General features: G+C 39.8%; 1 protein-coding gene across 4 annotated transcripts in view; it reads right to left on the minus strand.

The window, feature by feature from the left end:
* The window catches only part of ubr1 (ubiquitin protein ligase E3 component n-recognin 1), a 112,559-nt gene that overhangs the window by 21,318 nt on the left and 68,692 nt on the right, over nucleotides 1-22,549 (minus strand). For 3 of the 4 annotated variants that reach the window (XM_057858761.1, XM_057858762.1, XM_057858760.1), the window contains exons 27-40: nucleotides 18,948-19,045; nucleotides 18,766-18,846; nucleotides 18,488-18,669; nucleotides 16,819-16,881; nucleotides 16,528-16,733; nucleotides 16,248-16,347; nucleotides 11,049-11,201; nucleotides 10,868-10,968; nucleotides 10,697-10,793; nucleotides 10,467-10,615; nucleotides 10,332-10,387; nucleotides 10,153-10,249; nucleotides 10,006-10,073; nucleotides 2,885-3,032 (exon numbers count right to left, since the gene is read on the minus strand). In XM_057858761.1, the coding sequence (XP_057714744.1) occupies nucleotides 2,885-3,032; nucleotides 10,006-10,073; nucleotides 10,153-10,249; nucleotides 10,332-10,387; nucleotides 10,467-10,615; nucleotides 10,697-10,793; nucleotides 10,868-10,968; nucleotides 11,049-11,201; nucleotides 16,248-16,347; nucleotides 16,528-16,733; nucleotides 16,819-16,881; nucleotides 18,488-18,669; nucleotides 18,766-18,846; nucleotides 18,948-19,045 (1,599 nt within the window). The remainder of the gene's footprint in view (nucleotides 1-2,884; nucleotides 3,033-10,005; nucleotides 10,074-10,152; nucleotides 10,250-10,331; nucleotides 10,388-10,466; nucleotides 10,616-10,696; nucleotides 10,794-10,867; nucleotides 10,969-11,048; nucleotides 11,202-16,247; nucleotides 16,348-16,527; nucleotides 16,734-16,818; nucleotides 16,882-18,487; nucleotides 18,670-18,765; nucleotides 18,847-18,947; nucleotides 19,046-22,549) is intronic. The other variant, XM_057858763.1, reaches the window with a different exon arrangement.

Raw genomic sequence — 22,549 nt, forward strand, 5'->3', positions numbered from 1 at the left:
AAGCATGGTGGTGGGAATGTCATGGTCTGGGGCTGCATGAGTGCTGCAGGTGTTGAAGGGAATTGAGGGAAACATGAACTCCAACATGTACTGTCAAATACTGCAGCAGAGCATGATCCCCTCCCTTCTCCTGGGCCGCAGGGCAGTGTTCCAGCATGACAATGACCCCAAACACATCTCCAAGATGACCACTGCTTTACTGAAGAGGCTGAGGGTAAAGGTGATGGACTGGCCATGCATTTCTCCAGACTTGAACCCAATAGAACATCTTTGGGGGGGGGTCCTCAAGCGGAAGGTGGAGGTGCGCAAAGTCTCAAATATCCGGCAGCTTCGCAACGTCGTCATGGAGGAGTGGAAGAGCATTCCAGTGGCAATCTATGAAGCTCTGGTCAACTCCATGTCCAGTAGAGTAAAGGCAGTTCAAAATAATAGTGGTGGCCACACAAAATATTGACAGTTGACATGTTGTATGTTAATATAAACAACTTTCCCTATGAGGTGTACTATCTTTTGTTGTCAGGGATTTAGATATTAATGGCTGTATTTAGAGTTTTGAAGGGAAAATAAATTGACTATTATATAAGCTGCACCCAGACTACTTTTCATTGTGTCAAAGTGTCATTTTGTCAGTGTTGTCCCATGAAAAGATATACCGTATTGGCCCGAATATAAGACGGCCCTGATTATAAGACGACCGCCTCTTTTTCAAGACTCAAGTTTGAAAAAATACTTTATTAACACCAAATTAATTTTTATACAGAAAATAATTACAGTACATCTGAAACAAATGATTATAACAATATATTTGAGAGAAAAAACATGTTATTTTGCCTCATTCAAATCTTAATATCTGAACATTTAATCTGGTTTTTGAAATGTAAATAAACCAATCTATTGTGATAAAACAACAACATTGCAATAACTGCATTAACCATCAAAGTGAAGTCTAACTGTAACTGTAGTCTTGAAACAAATCTGAATAAGGAAAAACATTGCAATAAAATAATGCAAACTGGTTAAACTTGAGAGCAGCTGAGATCTGTCATGAAAGAACATCGCTTCAATGATATCTGGCGCCATCTAGCGTCGTGAATGGGTATAATGTCTAGACCGCGAATATTAGACGACCCCCTCTTTTTCAGTCTTATTTTAATGCAAAAACGCCGTCTTATATTCGGGCCAACACGGTAGTTAAATATCTGCAGAAATGCGATTGGTGTACTCACTTTTGTGATACACTGTATCCACACTAACAAGTGATTCACTTAGTATGGTGTTCTACACCTCAAATTGCCGATTTGTGCAAGCTCCACCCCACCAAATCGCAGCTCTTTCAGGCGCTCCCCCCCCCTCCTTTTTCTCCTTGGTCTAACCCCCCAGATGGTGCCAACTGGAAATATAATTAGCTAACGATAGCACTACTATATTCACAGTTAGTGTAGGCGTTGAATGTATTTGTTGTTGTTCTCTTCTCTCTGTTTCTTTTTCTATTTTCCTTTCTGCTGTGCTAAGCTGTGACCAGCCCTTGCACAAAGGGAGAAGGCATGTACATTCACTTTGAAGGTAACCCAAAACCGATGACGAAATTATAAGATATAATTTTAAAATGCTTTTATCGGCCGATATGATCAGCTACCCGATAATATCAGATACATAATAAACTATGTAAAAAAAGTTTTTTTTTTAAACCACAAAATTTACATTGTTTATAATGCCTTAAACCAGACATGCCCAAAGTCCGGCCCGGGGGCGTGGTCAAATGTCATCCGGTAGCCAGCCTCGGTCATAAAATCAATAACGTCTGGCCCCCACACAGACTTAATAAATTGGTCAGCAGTACTGCTACCAGCACATGAAGTAGCTTACACACTAAATGCTGCTCCTCATTGACCCACTAAAAGGCAGCAGCACTCTAAGCAACTGAACCAAAAAACGTTTTGGAAAAATGTTCTCTGGTCAGATGAGACAAAAGTAGAGCTTTTTGGGAAAAGGCATCAACAGAGTTTACAGGGAAAAATCGAGGCCTTCAAGGAAAAAAACACGGTCCCCACAGTCAAACATGGCGGAGGTTCCCTGATGTTTTGGGGTTGCTTTGCTACCCTTGGCACTTGACTGCTTGACCGTGTGCATGGCATTATGAAGTGTGAAGACTATCAACAAATTTTGCAGCATAATGTAGGGCCCAGTGTGAGAAAGCTGGGTCTCCCTCAGAGGTCATGGGTCTTCCAACAGGACAATGACCCGAAACACACTACAAAAAGCACTAGAAAATAATTGAGAGAAAGCACTGGAGACTTCTACAGTGGCCAACAATGAGTCCAGACTTGAATCCCATAGAACACCTGTGGAGAGATCTGAAAATGGCACCCTTCAAATCTCAGAAACCTGGAACAGTTGGCCAAAGAAGAATGGTCTAAAATACCATTGTTGAGATTTGAGAGCCCAAGGAGCATATGGAAGTCAACTACGCGTCTGGGATGTTTTGAATGGATTTACGGTAATACTTTGATTACACGGGTGCGCTCATTTTAGGATCTATTCATTTGACCACGGGAACACGAACATCTACGGGCTTGACTGCAGTTTTTCTTTTGGCTTGACCTAGAATACCCGTTTCTTCTTAGGAGCCATAATGTTAAAAAAAATGAGGGCGGAAAAGCCAAAGATACTGCCGGTGCACAAACACAGACAAGCACGACGCACTAGCTAAGCAAAAAAAGGTGCTAGGGACCAAATGGCGGATGAGACGCAGACGACGTAAAGTTAAAACGTCATTGGTATTGAACATCGAAACTCGAGGACTTCCTCATGTTTTATTTCGCTAAACATTTAATGCAGTACTGGGAGAGCAGGTTGCATAACATTATGTTTCCGTTAAGTTTACCTGTTGCGAGGATCAACACCTGCAGTACATGAGCCATCGTAACCAGATGCAGGATGTGTAGGTGGTTATAGGCTGAGCTGACAGCAGATGGCTGCAAGTCTACAGTCTCCTCTTGGTACAACGAGGGCAGAGACAACACTAAACCCACCTGGAAACAGACAAACAAACAAACAAAAAAACCCCCACACAAATTGGTAGAAAAACTTTTAGTATTAACTACAAATGAAAACTATTGTTGACATGACAAACATTCCACTGCTCATCAGGAATGACTCAAAACTAGTCATAACCTTTAAACTTAATAAAAAACCCTTAAATATTAAATGTAATAATACTGAACATAATAATAAAGGCCCAATTTGCAAGGGATTTGTATTGGTATTAATAATTTAAAAGGTACCACAGATAGAAAGACATGTTCTTAAAATATAAATGTTATACAAGTTATAATAATTTGATATTAAAACCCCTCTGAATGTTTTCGTTTTAATAAAATTAGTAAAATTTTAAATAAAAAAATTAACTAGTCGCTCGCGATTGTTATTGACATCGCAGGGCGGTGACGTCACATGGCCTTGCAGCTGTATTTCACAGTGTCACTCTTTAACTATGTAATACCCCTTTCCCACTGGCCAAAAAACCCGTGTCAACCCGCTAACAATTGGCTTTTGGTGGCAGTGGGAAAGGTGCAGCGACCCGCCTCGACCCGTGTCAATCAACCCGCCAAGCGACCCGCGTTAAAATCACCTCGGCTCTGATCGCCAAGCGGTGTGAAAGCAAAACCCCGGGTCAATAGTCAACACCCTAATCTACGTGGTGACGTAGGTTAGTACGTGATGCGTCATAACAAAAACCAAAAACCATGTGCTTTAGCCCGGATCCACATACGGCGAACAGTCAGTGTAGCAGCGTTAGCAATAGCCATAACAGACGAAACAAAGGCTCTTCTCCTCCTTCTGTGACGTACATGACTCCTTTCAATTTCAAACCAAAATTTACGTCGCCTACGTTGCCTCAGCACAAGCACAGTGTTGATCCTTTGCTGCATTTCGACCATTTTGCGGGCAGTAAAAAGCATGAAAACAGAGAACACAAACGGAAAGGAGGCTTCCATGTTGCTTTGCATTGTTAACTTCCTTGAACTGAATGAATTCGGTTGCACTTGTCGAACTTGTCACGCACCTTACGCACAGCTGAGGAGGGGTAGGGGTTAGACGGGTGGGGAAAAAAAAAAAAAAAAAAAAAAAAAAACCCGACACTGCTTTTTTCGTCAATGGAAAAGGTGCCAAATGCCAATTGCTAGTGGGATGCATCGGCTTGAAAAAACGCGCGTTGACCCACTAGTTTCAGTGGGAAAGGGGTATTAGTTAGTGATTTAAATACACCAAAAGGTGTCAATGGCGATTTTTAAATTAATAAGAGATCAAGCCAATGAGTGTGTTTTGTCCTTCGACTGATGCCGTAGTTTCCCGTTTAGTGCGGGTCCATTGTGATTTACGTTCGTTTGAGATTTGTCTTCACAAAAAACAAGACTCCTGATAATGGCTCCCAGCATGTTTATTTTGCATATCTATTTTGATTGTGAATGTGAATGCCAGTTCTTTTAGCATTTTTGTTGTTTACTGTGTGAGAACAGGGCCTCATTAAAACAGATTGAAGCACTGTTCTTTTTGTGAACATAATTTTTTTTTTTAGATTATTTTTGTTGTGTTTTCACTATTTGATACTTATGTTTGTTGTGAAGGAGTTGCCGGAGCTTATGCCAATAAACGGCGCGGTCCGAGCTACGAATCTGAACGCCTGTATCCACTCTCCTTTCTCTCTGCCTTACACCCCACTGTGGATTAAAGGAAAATTACGGCATCAGTCAAGGGACAAAACACACTCATTGGCTTGATCCCTTATTAATTTAAAACTCAAAAGTGACACCTTGTGGCGTATTTAAATCACTACCTTACATAGTTAAATAGTGACACGTTTTTGTTTTTTAAAAAAGTGACACGTGGAATTCCGGCAGCGTGGCACTGCGACGTCAACAACAATTGCGATCTACTAGTTAAAATAATATTATACATTTTATTGAAACTAAAACATTAAGAGGGGATTTAATATTGAATTATTATAACTTGTACTAAGATTATCTTTTAAGAAGTACAAGTCCTTCTATCCGTGGTTCCCTTTAATATCAGTTATTGGCTTCCTTAACTACTACTAAAATCTGTCAGTCCTGAAAAAACAATATTGGTCATTCATTTGAACATAATAACACTGCGGCCCCGCACAAAAGAAACACATTTCTGCTTAGGGTAAAAAAAAAAAAAAAAATAATCTTTTTACATTAGCATGTCAGACTCAAGCAACACACAATCATTTGTAGATATTTAAAGCCTGATCTTAAACACTGATATTCTCAGCAATTGAAAAAATTAAACACACTTTATATTACAGTAAATACGTTTCGAGAGCTGATGCGACGTAAGGTGTGAGGTGATGACAAGTGGTTATTTCCTTAGAAAATGCTGTATAGCTCAATAGTTTTGCAGATAATACACTGTAGCTATTAAAAGGTCTCACATTTGTATTTCTCCTTATATGCCATGTAATTAACAATGAAAAGTACATTACAAATAATGTGTTCTACTGTAAACACTACAGTTGTCTGATACTATCGGCCACCTGATAATAACAGCAAACATCCATACCAGCTTTGTGCCATTATGTATGCTGGGATGTACATTAATGTACAAGCCTGCAGACTTTGTGCATGCATTGAATTCAACATAGCTGAGCTGCTGTCCTTAGAGTGACCTCTGAATGTTTGCAAATTAAAATGCTTGGGATTTGTTAACTGAGGGAAAGTCCCGAATTACTCATGGTGCACAAATAAAATGAATACTAAATGAAAAACAATTACTAAAAAACTCATCACATACTGATTAACTAGAAAGAAATAGTCACTAAGTAAAAAACCACATCATCATAAATTAAAAATCTCTGCAAAAGCCCAGCAAAATGTATCTTGGGAACTGTCATTGTCCGATGATTGCCTGCCTGTATTTGTAATGATTTGGTCCCCCCTAGTGGCCCTTTGGGGTAACCACCATAAAAAAATTACACAATTATTCCTTTTATTTCATTCCATTTCAATTCATTTTATTTATGGGGGACATTATTGGAGCACATTTTCTATAAGTTCAGTTGAAGTTGTCCTCTTACTTAGACGATACAATACGACTGCTTGTCTACAAAACACTGAATGGCCTTGGACCAAAATACATGCTTGATTTGTTTGTTGCCCATGAAACATTTAGACCCGTCTGGAATCGGTCTGCTGTATGTTCAAAGAACAAGAACCAAGCAGGGTGAGGCAGCATTCTGTCATCTCTGGAACAAGTTACCGAAAAGTCAAAAGTGTGCTCAAAGTATTAGAACCTTTAATCTAGGGCTAAAAACGCTATCGTTTACCATGGCATATTCATAACTGTCTATGTACAGTGTATCACAAAAGTGAGTACACCCCTCGCATTTCTGCAGATATTTAAGTATATCTTTTCATGGGACAACACTGACAAAAGGACACTTTGTCACAATGAAAAGTAGTTTGCGTGCAGCTTATATAGTAGAGTTAATTAATTTTTTTCCCCCTCAAAATATCTGAAAATATAGCCATTAATATCTAAACCCCTGGCAACAAACGTGAGTACACCACTTAGAAACTACGTACATCCCTAGATGTCCAAATTGAGTACTGCTTGTCATTTTCCCCCAAAAGTTCATGTGACTCGTTACAGGACTGCTGTCAGCATTGCTGCAGAGATGGAAGAGGTTGGGGGGGGTCAGCCTGTTAGTGCTCAGACCATACACCGCACTCCACATCAAATTGGTGTGCATGGCTGTCACCCCAGGAGGATGCCTCTTCTGAAGACAGTACACAAGAAAGCCCACCCGTCTCATCAGACCATAGGACATGGTTCCAGTAATCCATGTGCTTTGTTGACCTGTCTTTAGCAAACTGTTTGTGGGCTTTCTTGTGTAGCGTCTTCAGAAGAGTCACATGACATTTTGGAGGGAAAAAGACAAGCAGTACTCAATTTGGACATTTAGGGATGTAGTTTCTAAGGGGTGTACTCAGTTTTGTTGCCAGGGTTTAGATATTAATGGCTATATTTTGAGTTATTTTGAGGGGTTTAGATATTAATGGCTATATTTGGAGTTATTTTGAGGGGAAAATAAAGTAACTCTATTGTATATGCTGCACACAGACTACCGTATTTTTCTGACTACAAGTCGCACCTGAGTTTAAGTCGCACCACCCATAAAATGCCCAACAAAGAGAAAAAAAACATAAGTCGCACCGGAGTATAAGTCGCATTTTTTGGGGATAAAATCCAACACATAGAACAGATATGTCATCTTGAAAGCCAATTTAATATAAAAATACAATAGAGAACAACATGTTGAATAAATGTACAGTGCATGAACAATGAAATGCGAATATAATGTCCTCACGGACGCTACGGCTCGGTCCTGGCTATAAAGCTCCCAAATGACGATGCTGGACGTCCGTATAATTTGCTGAATCAATTTGGTCCTCGGTACCAAACAGGTTCACATCAACGTAAATAAATGATAATTAGGTTGTTTTACAGCAATGACATAAATGGTTAGCATGCGTTCGCTAGCATTAACACATCGTTCAAACACCCACACAACTGGCTCTTAGTGTCCGATCGCGGGTGGAAAACACACAACAACAACAACAACAACAGAAAAGATGCTACACACAGGCGTTGCCTCTGTACGGATATTTTAAAAGCATAAACAATGAACGTAGGTTCGCAGCCGTGTTTCTCTCTCACTAACTCACTCAGAGCTACGTAGCTGTCCGTCTTTTTCTGGCGTGTGAGCGCTCTTCACGTAAACAAGTGCGAGTGTGCCCCCACGTGGGCGTGAAAGCGGCACAAACTAAAAGCATGCATTGCAATATAAAAAAAGTCAATAATACATTTGAACACATATTGCCAAAGGCAGAACGCGAATGTGGCCATAGCTATTAAGAGTTATTCAGATAACTATAGCATAAAGAACATGCTAACAAGTTTACCAAACCATCAGTGTCACTCCAAAACACCAAAATAACATGTGAAATGATGTGTTAATAATTTCACACATAAGTCGCTCCTGAGTATAAGTCGCACCCCCAGCCAAAATATGAAAAAAAAAAAAAAATCATTCATTTTGTCAGTGTTGTCCCATGAAAAGATATACTTAAATATCTGCAGAAATGCGAGGGGTGTACTCACTTTTGTGGTATACTATATTTCAAGTTATTTGCTTTTAATTCTTTTTATTTCCATTTCAGATTTCTTTTTTTTTTTCCCCAATTCTCTTGATGATTTAACTGATAATTTCCTGTTTCTAACTTTCTTTTTGATTTAATATAAATCATTTTTTCTCTGTTTGTGGATCTTCATGCGATGTAAAGCACTTTGAACTGCCTTGTGATGAACTGAGCTTTATAAATATATTTGCAATGCCCTATTTTTAACAGAATGTCTATTCTATTTGGAAAACATGATTAAAGTATCTAGTGGGACAGCGCAACACAATCAGCAATAATATGTTCAACTTTAGTAGGCGATATATTGTCTCATAAATTATTGCCGATATGCGATATTATTTTCAGTTTTTTTTTTTAACCTATTCAATCATTGATATAGTGTCAATACCTCCTAATAAATCACCTTTTTTAAATGCCATAAATTGTTATTCTTAAATAAAACACAACCTATTTTAAAATGTATAAATATTAAAAAACACAATGCATAATGAGTCATTTTAAAGCTAGTTAGGTGCAGAATATGTAATAGATGAGAAACCCACTGTCATTTTTGTTGTCTGCCAATTAGAGCCCATTAAAAGTGTTAATTTGATCCAAATTGACTGTCATCTTGTCCTGCAAAGTGCGCATGTTAAGAAATTTGATGCCAAGTTATTATCATTTATTACGTCATATTATCATTGCCAATCAGATTTTTTATAATGGGTGTCATTTTAAATCTATCCTTGGTGTAGAATCTGAAGTATGTGAGACAGCCTCCAGAAATCTGAACATGACGTGCTTTTATTTTGAAATGTTCACCGGAAGTCCGACTGCCAAGCCACTAACCGTAAGCTTTATTACACTGAGTAAAAAAAAAAAAAGTACACTTCACTTTTCATCATGCATGTGGTGTCAGTAGCTCAATCTTGGTCTCACACAAAAATACACACGGTCCCAGGCTTCAACTGGGACTGTGTGCTTTGGTCAGATGAGACCAAGATTTTCGCTTCCAAAGGCCCTGGGAACCTTGTTAGGGTGCATGGCATCATGAATGCTTTGAAATACCAGGACATTTTAAATCAAAATCTGTTGCCCTGTGCCCGAAAGCAGAAGATGGGTCGTCACTGGGTCTTTCAGCAAGACAATGACCCTAAACATATGGCCAAATCTACACAGAAATGGTTCACCAGACACAAAAGCAAGCTCCTCCCATGGCCATCTCAGTCCCCAGACCTTGTTTTGTTGGCAAAAGGGGGTTGTACATAGTAATAATTGTGACACATATTATTTGATGTCAAATATTTTTTTCTTTATGTGGGATTTTTTTCCCCACTGAATGAATGCACTTGCATTGAAGGTTAGGATTTTTCTCTTTTTTTTCCAATAAAGTCAATTAAAAATATTAGAAGCTAAAAAACACATCTTTTTCAGGCGTGCCATTATGGAGGGCAGTGTATTATGAAGTCTATGGTCTGAACTTTAATTCTACGGCATGTTGATGGCCAATAAACATCTGTGAAAGCAACTGGAGTCTCATAAGCAATCAACATGCACGTGGGACAAGTGCACACAGCACACGCAAACACACACACGGCGATAAATCACAGCCGTGAAAATTACCGCCCTCGTTTTTAGTTACTGTGCGATATTTTGACTTCTTGCATATCGCTACAGGCTTACATATATTAGTAATTGATTTTGGTGTTCAACAACATCGGGTTATAAAAAGTCATTATCGGGCAACTGTAGTTATCACCAAAACGAGATAAACGAATTGCCCAAAATGATGACTACTTACCAGAAGATGGAAAAAGTCAACTTCCAAAATAGAAGGTATATTCTTTCCACTTATGGCTGGCAGCAGAACTGGAATTAGGGAACATTTCATGTAGTAAAATATGCCACATACATACAGTAAATGAATGAAAAGAAATAATATGTGTACCTGCTAACATTTCAGTGAAGTGTCTTTGAATAACTGCCTGGGGGATTATAATTCTTTGTGCTGCTGAGAACTGAACGGTCGCCTTCAGACCTGCCAGCTACACCAGAAATGCATTTCAAAATGATATTTCTTTTTCTTTTTTTTTAGTCCTTAAAGATGTGCTAATGTTTCAGGCCAACCTGTCTATTTTGTAAAGACCCAAAGAGTGGCTTGTCCTCTTCAAGTAATATGTTTTCTGCAAAGACACAAGATTCACATTAAGAATTGTTTGGACAGCAAATACAGTAAAAATACAGAAAAATGACAAGTCACACCAATGGCCTGAATAGTGAAGGCACAGGTGTTCCAGGCCATGAGGGGCACACATGGGCACAGTTCATTAGGTACCGTCTGAAGTCCGACTCTATGAACTGTTGTGCCGCACACAGACAGCATCTCTACTATACCGTTCGAAAGCTTTCTCCTAAAATTAAGAAGGAAAAAAAAACATTTCATTATCAAAGTTAAAAAGGAGCAGCAGTGATGCAGAAATCTGAATTCTCACGGTTCTTGCACGCCATAACTGAGTATTGCTCTAAAATCAGTCTGACTCTCTCCATGTAACATTGCAGCGCTGTTGTTGATATTTTCCATGTCGCAATCTGCAAGAAAATGTGCAGTTTTTGGAGTCTCTAAACCTTTTGATCTACGAGCAGATGAAAGTGTTGCCTCTCACCATTATCCTGCATGTTGGACTGAAGTCCTTTAATCCTGGCCTCAAGGATATGGATCCAGCGAGTTAGGGTCAAATGTTGACCAATTATTTCTGCATTTTCACTACAAAGACAAACAAATTGTGTACATTAAAACAGATTGCACGTTTAGCCCTCACTAAAAAGGAGGTGGAATAGACTCACTAATTAAATACAAGTGGCTCCAGGGGGATCAGTGGAACAACGGTATTACATAGTGACTTGCACAAAGGACACAAGTACTCCCCATTCTCAAGGTCGATGATCAGTTCTGCGTGGAGTCTGTTTCTGGATGTGTTCTGGACTGCTTCAAAATATCTATTAAAAAAAAAAATCCATGAGGAACAGCAACTTTCGTTTGTACTGCCATCATATTTGGGATGCACTGCTGGCCAAAGGTATCGGCACCCCTGCAATTCTGTCAGATAATGCTCGATTTCTCCCAGAAAATGATTGCAATTACAAATGCTTTGGTAGTAATATCTTCATTTATTTCGCTTGCAATGAAAAGAATGGGGAAAAAAATTAAAACGTTATCATTTTAAACAAAACTCCAAAAATGACCAAAGTATTGGCACCCTTTGAAATAGCTAAATATCTAAATATCTAATTTGTGTAATTAACAGCACCTGTTACTTACCTGTGGCACATAACAGGTGGTGGCAATAACTAAATCACACTTGCAGCCAGTTAAAATGGATTAAAGTTGACTCAACCTGTGTCCTTGTGTGTACCACATTGAGCATGGCGAAAAGAAAGAAGACCAAAGAACTGTCTGAGGACTTGAGAAGCAAAATTGTGAGGAAGCATGGGCAATCTCAAGGCAACAAGTCCATCTCCAAAGACCTGAATGTTCCTGTGTCTACCGTGCGCAGTGTCATCAATAAGTGGAAAGCCAATGGCACTGTGGTTAGCTTCCCTAGATGTCGACGGAAAAGAGAAATTGATGCGAAATTTCAACGAAAGATTGCGCGGATGGTAGATAAAGAACATCGACTAACATTCAAACAAGTTCAAGCTGTCCTGCAGTCCGAGGGTACAACAATGTCAACCCATACTAGCTGTCGGCGTCTGAATGAAAAGGGACTCTATGGTAGGATATCCAGGAAGACCCCACTTCTTACCTGGAGAAATAAAAAAGCCAGGCTGGAGTTTGCCGAAACTTACCTGAGAAAGCCAACAACGTTTTGGAAGACAAAAGTAGAGCTTTTTGGGAAAAGGCATTAGCATACAGTTCACAGGGAAAAAAACAAGGCCTTCAAAGAAAAGAAAACGGTCTCCACAGTCAAACATAGCGAAGGTTCCCTGATGTTTTGGGGTTGCTTTGCTCCTCTGGCACTGGACTGCTTGACCGTGTGTCTGGCATTATGAAGTCTGAAGACTACCAACAAATTTTGCAGCAGAATGTAGGGCCCAGTGTGAGAAAGCTGGGTCTCCCTCAGTGGTCATGACTCATGGGTCTTCTAGCAGGACAATGACCCAAAACACACTTCAAAAAGCACGAGAAAATGGTTTGAGGGAAAGCACTGGAGACTTCTAAAGTGGCCAGCAATGAGTCCAGACCTGAACACGTAGAACACCTGTGGAGAGATCTGAAAATGGCAGTTTGGAGAAGGCACCCTTCAAATCTTAGAGACCTGGAGCAGTTGGCTAAAGAATAATGGTCTAAAATTCCAGCAGAGCATTGTAAGAAACTCACTGATGGATACCAGAAGCGGTTGTTTGCAGTTATTTTGTCTAAAGGTTGTTCTACCACGTATTAGACTGAGGGTGCCAATACTTTTGTCCGGCCCATTTTTTGAGTTTTGTGTAAAATGATAATGATTTAAAAAAAAAAAATTTCCATTCTCTTTTGTGTTTTTTCATTGCAAGCAAATTACATGAAGATATTACTACCGAAGCATTTGTAATTGCAATAATTTTCTGGAAGAAATTGAGCATTTTCTGACAGAATTGCAGGGGTGCCAAAACTTTTGGCCAGCACTGTATCTAATAATAATACTTTATATTATATATATAATATTTGAAGGCACCTTTCTGGCACTGAAGGTAGCTGTACAATCATTAAAACAACATTTAAAGATTGAGATACCATAAAAAAAGCAGAATATAGAACGTTTAAAGAAAATTTAAAATACGAAACAGATGTAAAACACAATGGTATGCAGAGGTGTAAAACAATGGTATACAGAGGTGTAGTTATAATAATTGTATAGACAAATGATACAATTTGGGGGGCATTTATGTCTTCCTTTGGGGCGTAACAGAAAATAATTAAAAAGCACTGCCCTAGACTAACGTTAAGCCAGCATGTGTAGTCATTTTTTTAAATACTTCTGCACATGCCTGTCAGCTTGCTCAACGCCTTCCGACTGGGAGTTAAAGCGCATGCACAATACTTGAATGCACTCAATGGAAAAAGGCAGTTTTAGACAGGTACGCCAAAAAACACATGACAAAAAATCAGAATTAGGTATGAAGACCTGCGTTCTGAACTTAGCTTTAGTTAATTCTAGCCACCATTAGTCAACCATTGACTTCATAATGGTATTGATCGGTCATGCATTGCGCCTCACCTTCAAGTAGGGGGCTGCCCACAACAAGAGGAACTATTCACAAACACACACGCAGGATCTAACGCCAAATTTCCGTTGAAAAAGTACAAAAGCTATACCGCATACAAACAGGAAGGATTGTCTCAGGAGTGATTTGTTCGAGAATTCAAGGTAATTATTATATTTTTCGTACCATGCATGCATTTTGAAACGTGAAAAAATCAATGGGAGAAATTAGCCGCTACGGCATTGGCATCATAGCTTGCCATATTTACGTAAAATAAATGCTGAATGCACTTTTTTTTTTGCTTTTAACCAAGAATCTGACTGTTTTACGTCCATATCTATAGGGTCCCCCCAGGATTGATAAATCTAAATTCAAGACTTTTAAGACATTTTTTTAATGCCATTTCAACTGAAAATCAATACTTTTCTCGCACCCATTATTTAGATAATATTGAATCATATTAAAAAAATAAAGCACTGAACATCAAATTTAACCTCAATTACTAAGTGTGTTTGACAAAAGAATGCACATTTACTGAAGATACAATTAAAACACATTTAAATATAAGGTCTTTCAGATTTTTTTTCCCAGGATAAAATTGATTTTACACTATTTTTGTAAAGCAACTTCAGAAATTACATTTGCAATACAACAGGTTTCCCTTTTAAGAGGACCTAGTCAAGGTGGTAGGTTGGTGATTGTCAGGTTCGTCACCTTAACTGTAAAGTGCTTGGGAAAAGTTTAAAAAACAGCCACTAAATGGCAGTAGTTTACTATTAATTACCACAAAATAAAAAAGCTACACATGACCATTTCCCTTGGTAATTGTTTTTTTCTAATCAAAATACAGTGGTACCTCTACATACGATCGCTTCGACACACGAACTTTTCGACATCCGATGTAAAATTTGACTCGCCATTTGTTTCTACATCCGACGACGTGCTCGAAATACGATGACAACGGCAGCACCGCAGACGAATGCACGGCGGATTTTCTTGTGTGACAAATCAACACAGGTTTCAGAAAAGGTTGGTACAGGTGGTGAAACAAGGAAAAAGTTGACGCTTACCTTCTAAACGAAGATGCAAGTGACAGAAAAATATGAGCGTAGGGTGGGCATCCGTGAAATGGCTCAACAATACATCTCCACGGTCCTCCTCCGACCATCGTTCGCCAGTCTTTATAAATTAAGCTGACAATTCTTATTGTGGTAACATCTCCAGAGAAATCGCCAGCTTCGCCACGTTTTCATCATTTCTTTCACAACTTATTCAACACAAAACGCCTGCTGTCTGCCGCAATTGACGATGTTCTCAAGAAAGCATTGAAAGCGAAAGTAAACTTTCACCCGCTCCCCTCCCTCTTTGTCACGTCAGCGCCGCGGTGCCTTCAGGTACAGAAAAAAACGTCCGCCTTATTAGAACCCGTTTCGTTACACTATTACAGGCATTATTATTATTATTATATTATTAATCCGATTTTTATTTATTATTTATTTGTTTTGCTATATGTAATTGCCATTTGTAATAGTACCAGCAGTATTTTTTAAGGATTTAGTGCAGGTTTTTGGGCTGTGGAACGAATTAATGGAATTATAATGTATTCCTATGGGAAAATCCTGCTCGACATACGACCATTTCGACTTACAAACAAGCTCCTGGAACGGATTAACTTCGTATGTAGAGGTACCACTGTACAAGAAGTATACAAAACACATGTTAATCCTTTGTTAGCTATTGAAGACATTTCTTTTAATCAGATAGAGACAATCCATACTCTTATTCAATCAAGAAAAACATTTAAATGTACCAGGAGGTGTTTTACTATCACCTACATTATAATTTGCCTATCACCATGCCATGTTATTCAGATCAACGTTACCCCGCACTCGTTCCAATAATAGTGTCAACCGTGTTGTGTATCTCAGGTTGATGGTGGATCCACGACTGCGGTTTATCCATGCTAAAGCTAGTGCACCTGCCAATACCCCATTGAACATGGCTAACTCTTGAGTTAAAACTACGAAATTAACATTCATTCGAAAGGCAAACCGTGCAGAAATACATTATTGCATTTAACACATTTTAATTGGAGAAATTGGCAACTTACTTTGAAATGTTAAGCAGGTCCACTGCCTTCGCATGACCCATAAACTGCGACCCAAAGTATCTGGATGCGACTTGGTTGCCGCTCCAATACCTCACATGCTTGTCCAACTGTTTGGACTTAGTTGTCTTGTTGAGGCTTTCGTCGAACATAACAACTTAGGCATCTGAGCAGTTCCTTACGTTAGCACACAGTACTGTGCGATTGCCTGCTGTTGTGATGTTGATGCTAATGATGCTAACAGCGCCACGCACGAGGTGCATTATGATTTGTAGTGCAGTGCATCGTAAAAATTCTATGCGTCATCTTCATTATGGATTAAAAAAAAAAAAAAAAAAACGTCACGGATATAATTTAGGTTGCACTGAGATGTTCTCCAAAATTAAAACCACGGTGAAAAAATTCCAGACTTACGACAGCTAATTTAATACTTTTAATACCTTTAATAATGGAAAACTAAATTCAATGCTTTTTCTAATACTTTTAATAACCCGCGGGTACCCTGTATAAAGAATTCGGGGATATAAGCATTTATTCACAAGAATTTTCAACGAAAAAAGCTCTTTGTCTGCGATTCCATTCGCCCTGTGTCCCGTCAATACATGATGAAGTCTATGAGTCAACATTTAATTCCACACAGTTATGAACAATTTGTCAATCGATGACATCCCTACTTCTATCAACGATTTACTTACTTTTGCCAACATGTGGCATGCATGACATGTCCACAGCTGCCTGTGTGGGTGCCTACAGCCAGTTCAGGAGGCATGAATAACGGGTAGGATGTTTCCTTATCTTTAAAACACACATAGGCACAATAAGTCTCATTTCAAATAGAATCAATCACACAAAATACTATTACTGTGCTAATGTCCATTGTCACTGAGAGGATTATTTTGTTTTAGTCATTACAGTGCATTTTTGATGTCTCCTATGATTTATGCATGTGCGTGAGGGAACTGAGGAGGAACTGACCATTTCCACTGCTGGAGGGCATCTTGCCTCTGCACTGGGTTAAGACTGTGGATCTTTGCACACAGGCAGTCAGTACCATGGCCGGAGCCTGGGATGCCACTTCCTGCTCTTCTTGACAAAGAATGCAGGTCAGCACTTCCCTCTCTGCGGGGGTGGATCCTCGTTGGGGTCCGATGGCAATGCAAAGCTCCTTCTGCTCTGTTGGACTGCAAGGAACAGACATCAGTCCTGAATTGACCATTTGAGATACAGTGAGGAAAATAAGTTTGAACACCCTGCAATTTTTCCCACTTAGAAATAATGGACGGGTTTGAAATTTTCATGGTAGGTGCATGTCCAACTGTGGGAGAAAATCTAAAGAAAAAAAAAAAAAAAAAAAAACAGAAATCACAATGTATGATTTCATACCAATTTATTTGTATTATACTGCTGCAAATAAGTATTTGAACACCTGAGAAAATAAATGGAAAGATTTGGTACAGTAGCCTTTGATTACAATTACAGAGGTGAAACGTTTCCAGTAACTTTTCACCAGGTTTGCACAGACTGCAGCAGGGATTTTGCACCCCATTTGATCTTGAGCTCAATCAGGTTTCTGGGCTATCACTGAGAAACACGGCATTTGAGCTTCCTCCAAAGATTTTCGATCGGGTTTAGGACTAATTACTGGCTAGGCCCCTCCACAACCTTGATATGCTTTTTACAAAACTACTCCTTGGTTATTCTCTCTGGATGTCTGCTTCAGGCCATTGTCATGTTGGAAGACCCAGTCACGACCCATTTTCCATGCTCTAACTGAGGGAAGGAGGTTATTAACCATTGTCATGTTGGAAGACCCAGTCATGGCCCATTTTCAATGCTCTAACTGAGCAAAGGAGGTTATTTCCCAAAATTTCACAACACATGGCCCAGGTCATCCTCTCCTTAATACAGTGTAGTCGTCTAGCCCCACATGCAGAAAAAGACCCCCAAAGCATAAAGCTACCATCCCCATGCTTCACAGTAGGGATGGTGTTCTTGGGATGATACTCATCATTCTTCTTTCTCCAAACACTATGAGTGGAATTAAGACCAAAAAGTTCCATTTTGATCTCATATGACCACATGACTTCCTCCCATGACTCCTCTGGATCATCCAAATGGTCATTGGCAAACGTAAATCGAGCTTGGACATGTGCTGGTTTATGCAGGGGAACTTTCCATGCCATGCATGATTTTAAACCATGACGTCTGAGTATATTACCAACAGTAACCTTGGAAATGGTGGGCCGAGCTTCTTTCAGGTCATTGACCAGCTCCTCCTGTGTAGTTCTTGGCTAATTCCTCACAATTCTTAGGATCATTAAGACCCTATGAGATAGATCTTGCATGTAGCCTCAGTCCGAGGGAGATTGACAGTCATGTTTAGCTTTTTCCATTTTCTAATAATTGCTCCAACGGTGGATCTGATATTACCAAGCTGCTTGACAATTGCCCCATAACCGTTTCCAGCCTTGTAGAAGTCTATAATTCTGTCTCTGATGTCTTTGGACAGCTATTTGGTCTTGAAAATGTTAGGAATTTGAGTCTTCCTGATTGTATGGAGTGGAAAGGTGTTTATATGCAGCTAACCACCTCAAACAGGTCAAAAAGTCTCAGAAAGTCCACCTCCACTCCGCTTATCCATTGGACTTTTCAAAGGCAACAAACAGGTCTTTGAGGCCCACAATTCTAGCTTATAGACAGATGTTCAAATCCGTATTCGCAGCAGTGCAATAACAAATAAATTGTTAAAAAAAACATACACTGTGATTTCTGGATTTTTTTTTCTCTAGATTGTCTCTCACAGTGGACAAGCACCTACCATAAAAATTTCAAACCCGCCCATCATTTCTAAGTGGGAGAACTTGCAAAATCGCAGGGTGTTCAAATACTTATTTTCCTCACTGTATATCAAGTGTTTCTGAGAAGCTCCCCCCACCTCTCTGTTGATAAAACAGGCTCTCCATGTATGCCGCTCTCGGGCATGTTGTCATAAAGCATCTTATTAGACTCAATGAAGTTTTTCTGCATAGCTGACATCTGGGCCATTATTTTCTGGCGGTGAAGTCTGGCAGCTTCAGCCTTTCTTTTGCGCTCAGCTTTTTCTTTGTCCTGAGCACTCTGTGGCACCAAATTATAAAAAAGGGCGACATTGGTACTGGTCACTTATAGGCTGAAACATAATGCGTTAAGTGATAATTATGTTGTAGCGATTACTTCTTCAGGCTTGCTTGTCTCCATACTCATCGAGGTAGTTGGACTGGACTTCTCTCTGAGGCACTTGACAATTTCAAACATCTTGCAAAGAATAATCACGAAAAAACAATGATGGCCACTATAAAAAAATACTGCACATGATTTGTGACTGGCAATGCAAACTTGCTGATGGCGTAAACTACCTGTAGTAACCATGTGATCATGTCCTTTTGAGTTTCAAGTGAACGAACACCTTTCATTTTCGACAGAAAGAGGAACAGGGACTTGTTGTGTTCTACTCCTGGGAGAAGAGAAGCAAAATTAAGCAATATAAAAAGTGACAGAAGCCTTTTCTTTTACCTCCGTGAAGTTGGCCCCCCATTAGACGCAAATTTATAGAAAAGTTATGTCATTCGTTTGTTCAGATTTTTTTTTTTGCCTGAGCTGCTATCATTTTTAAGATATTAACATTCTTTTTTAAATATTCTTTTATACGTCAAGGTATAAGGTCAACCAGCCCCCCATTTTGATTACAAATGACTAAAATGGTGTCAATCGATCGTGCTATGTTTGTGCTGTAAACATTTTCATTTGCGCTGCGTTTCAGGAGTGATCCGGACCGAAATGGTGACACTGAACACAGCTGTTTTTCTCTTGACCATCACTGCACTCTGTGCTGTGTGATCACTCGTGATCACTTTACACGCCAAGCAGCTATCGCTATTGACCTGCTCCAGACCAATGAGAGCGGGCCAATAGCCGCTCTCAATCAATGCCTAGGCGCGTTTTCATACAAAGGAAAAACAAACCAGAAGAAGAATATGTCAGCGGTCTGTCAATATTTTAGCATTGAAACTCCTTCCGGTACAGTTAGGTGCATGTAAGATTTGCGGCCTGAATGTTTCGAGAGGTGGAGTTAAACTGTCCAGTTTCAACACCTCGAAGCCGATAAAACATTTAAGGACGAAACATATGAATGAACACAGAGTTTGAGGCAGCAACAGCAGGAACTGCTAGCAAGAGAATGGCTAATGGACCACAGCAACAAAGCTTGGTCGTTTTTTTTTTTTTTTTGTCGGAAGGAGCAGTGGGACGAGAAGGGTGAAGCAGCAAGATGGATATCCGAAAAAAATCACTGAAATGACTGTTGTTTTTAACCTGCCCAATGCCTTCGTTGAAAGCTTGGGATTACGGCTTTTTATGGCTCACGCAGTAGCTAAATATAAGGTCCCAAGTCGTAAATGGATTACAGAGATGACTATCCCAGCACTAAAAAAAAGCTGGAGAAGGCAGGGGCAATAAGCTTCTCAACTGACATCTGGAGCAGCCAAGTCTCCCAACTTTCCCTGCCGACTGGAAAGTTTAGTACTTCATGCAAATAAATTCAAGGGATCACACAGAACGCCCAAGCTATTGCTGCTCAACTGGAGCATTTCAAAGTCAAACGTACTTTACTTTTCTGGTCTTTTACTGAAAGAAATGGTGCAGTAATTTGAGACCCATTTCAAATGTGCTGTAGAAGTAAGCAAAGTAAGCTAAGCAAATTGGCTAAGCTGTGTGTGTGCAGGCTGTTTGCATTTGTGCGTTGCTATAGATGGAGTTGAGTTATGTTGCTGCTGGTGCATAAAGAGGGAGTCTAACAGAGAGACAGGATGCTGTTGTCAATTATTATTATTATCATTATATTCAGGGGAGCACATAAGTGGTCCGCATGCGCGCATGCGTACTGGACGTAGACAAACGCGCTGGCCCTCAACGGGTTCCATACGCTTTTGCGTACCGATGGCTGACCACTGTATTTGCGGCGGACATGAGAAAATAACTTCTCAAAATGTCGAAGAGGCAGGCCACACTGAGTAATTACTTCCGTGTTCCCCCACCCCCGTCAAAAGACAGACGACAGAGACGTCACCGGAGCTACCGAAAAAAGGACTTTTGCTGAAAAGTGGCTGCAGGAGGTACCGTGGCTAGAAGTAAATGATGCTCGCACGGAAATGCGGTACAAAATGTGCCGTGAGAATCCCAATGTCGCCGATAAGAGCAGCGCATTTTATGTATGGTCAAAGAATTTCAGCCATCCAAACTTTGAAAAGCACGAAAAAACAGAGCATGTGGCAATTAAGCAGACTATCAATGTCAGACAGCACCGTACTCGCCCTATGGACAAGTGGCGGAATAAAGGTAATGAAAACAGCGCCATGCACTGAAAAACGTGTTTTTGCTCGCATTTTACAAAGCTATACATGCACGTTCAATGAGGTCTTATGAGGAGGACATCCCACTTTTTAAAAGGCTTGGAGTTAATGTGGGAGCCGCATAATGCCCGTTATTTTGAATTGGTGCGTTTATGTTTATTTCTTTACATTTCACTTCAAACTAATGGCAATTTTGTTGTGCCAGTTGATGTTAATCAGGCATTAATTGTTAATATAATTAATTAAAGTTAATTGGCTCTAAGTAAAGCTTGTCATAAATTTATCGCATTAGGCGGGTCGGCTCTCAAGCTCAATGAGGACCGAGTCACATCTCCAGGTCCTCCTCTGAGAACCTGGGCAAAACAATTATGTGCACCCCTGTATATATCCCTAACCCTCTATATCAGGAGTCCCCATCTGGCGGATCGCGGACCAGTACCAGTCCGTGGCACATTTGCGACTGGGCCGCAAAGAAAAAAATAAATAACGACCGCATTCTGGCCGAATTAACCCTGTGCCCCTGCTTAACACACCAATATCTGTCTACTCTAGATATAATACTACGGGATAGATTACAATATTGTCATAGAAGTCCATTGATTGGACTGCTAGCAGTACATCTTGTTTGTGTATATAATATATCTATGTGCGCTTGTCCTCGATAATCGCGTATTACTAGGCCGCGGCGCAGCACATTTGTTCCCGGAAATAATTAGCCCCCACACGAGCGAAGATAACAGGAAAACAGACGTCTTTGGAAATATTTTTATGGCGAAAAGGATTTTTTTACGGCGAAAAGGGCACCTGATGAGCCTACAACCTCGAAGATCCACGAACTGCGAAGGAGTGGATTCGTGACCCGTTTGTGAATAAACAGAGAGATCGCAAATGACGGCGACCTTATTAAACGTACATTTGAGACAACAACTCTACCGAGGTTCTGGATTAAAGTCATCCTGGAATATCCTGACATCGCGACAAGAGCGTTGAAAACCTTGCTACAATTTCCAACATCGTATCTTTGTGAAGCGGGCTTCTTAATGTTTAACGACAAGGCGAAGTCGCTAATGGTGAGCGCGGTGTGCAGCTGTTGTGTGAAGCTTACGTGGCAGGATGAATCTGAGGAGAACTTTTCTACAAGTCCTTCCATGATCAAACGTAAGTTAATATTCATTTCTTTCAAGAAAGTTTGTAGTGTTTACTTTGGAATCGCTGCATTTGCGCATTTTGCGGCTATGTTTAACGTTACGCGCATGCGCACAACTGCATCGTTGCAATTTTTGATGGGTTGCAAAATTTGTCAGAACACCGGTCCGTGAAAAAAAAGACCCAAATAACAGCGGTACGTGGTGCAAAAAAGGTTGGGGACCCCTGCTCTATATAGGTAAAACGGCATCACAACAGGTTATCTATTATCAGAATATCTTAACGTGACATATTTGTCAATCAATTAATTGCCGCCGCAATTAATTGATAACACTACATTAAGCATTAAGCCTAAACTAAAGACTCTGGATGAGTGTAACATATTATGTCTGTAACGTTAAACACAATTAGACAACGATTTAATTAAAATATATATATATATTTAAAAAAGGCATGGCCGATAT

The sequence above is a fragment of the Corythoichthys intestinalis genome, chromosome 15, assembly GCF_030265065.1.
Source record: "Corythoichthys intestinalis isolate RoL2023-P3 chromosome 15, ASM3026506v1, whole genome shotgun sequence".
Lineage (NCBI taxonomy): Eukaryota > Metazoa > Chordata > Actinopteri > Syngnathiformes > Syngnathidae > Corythoichthys > Corythoichthys intestinalis.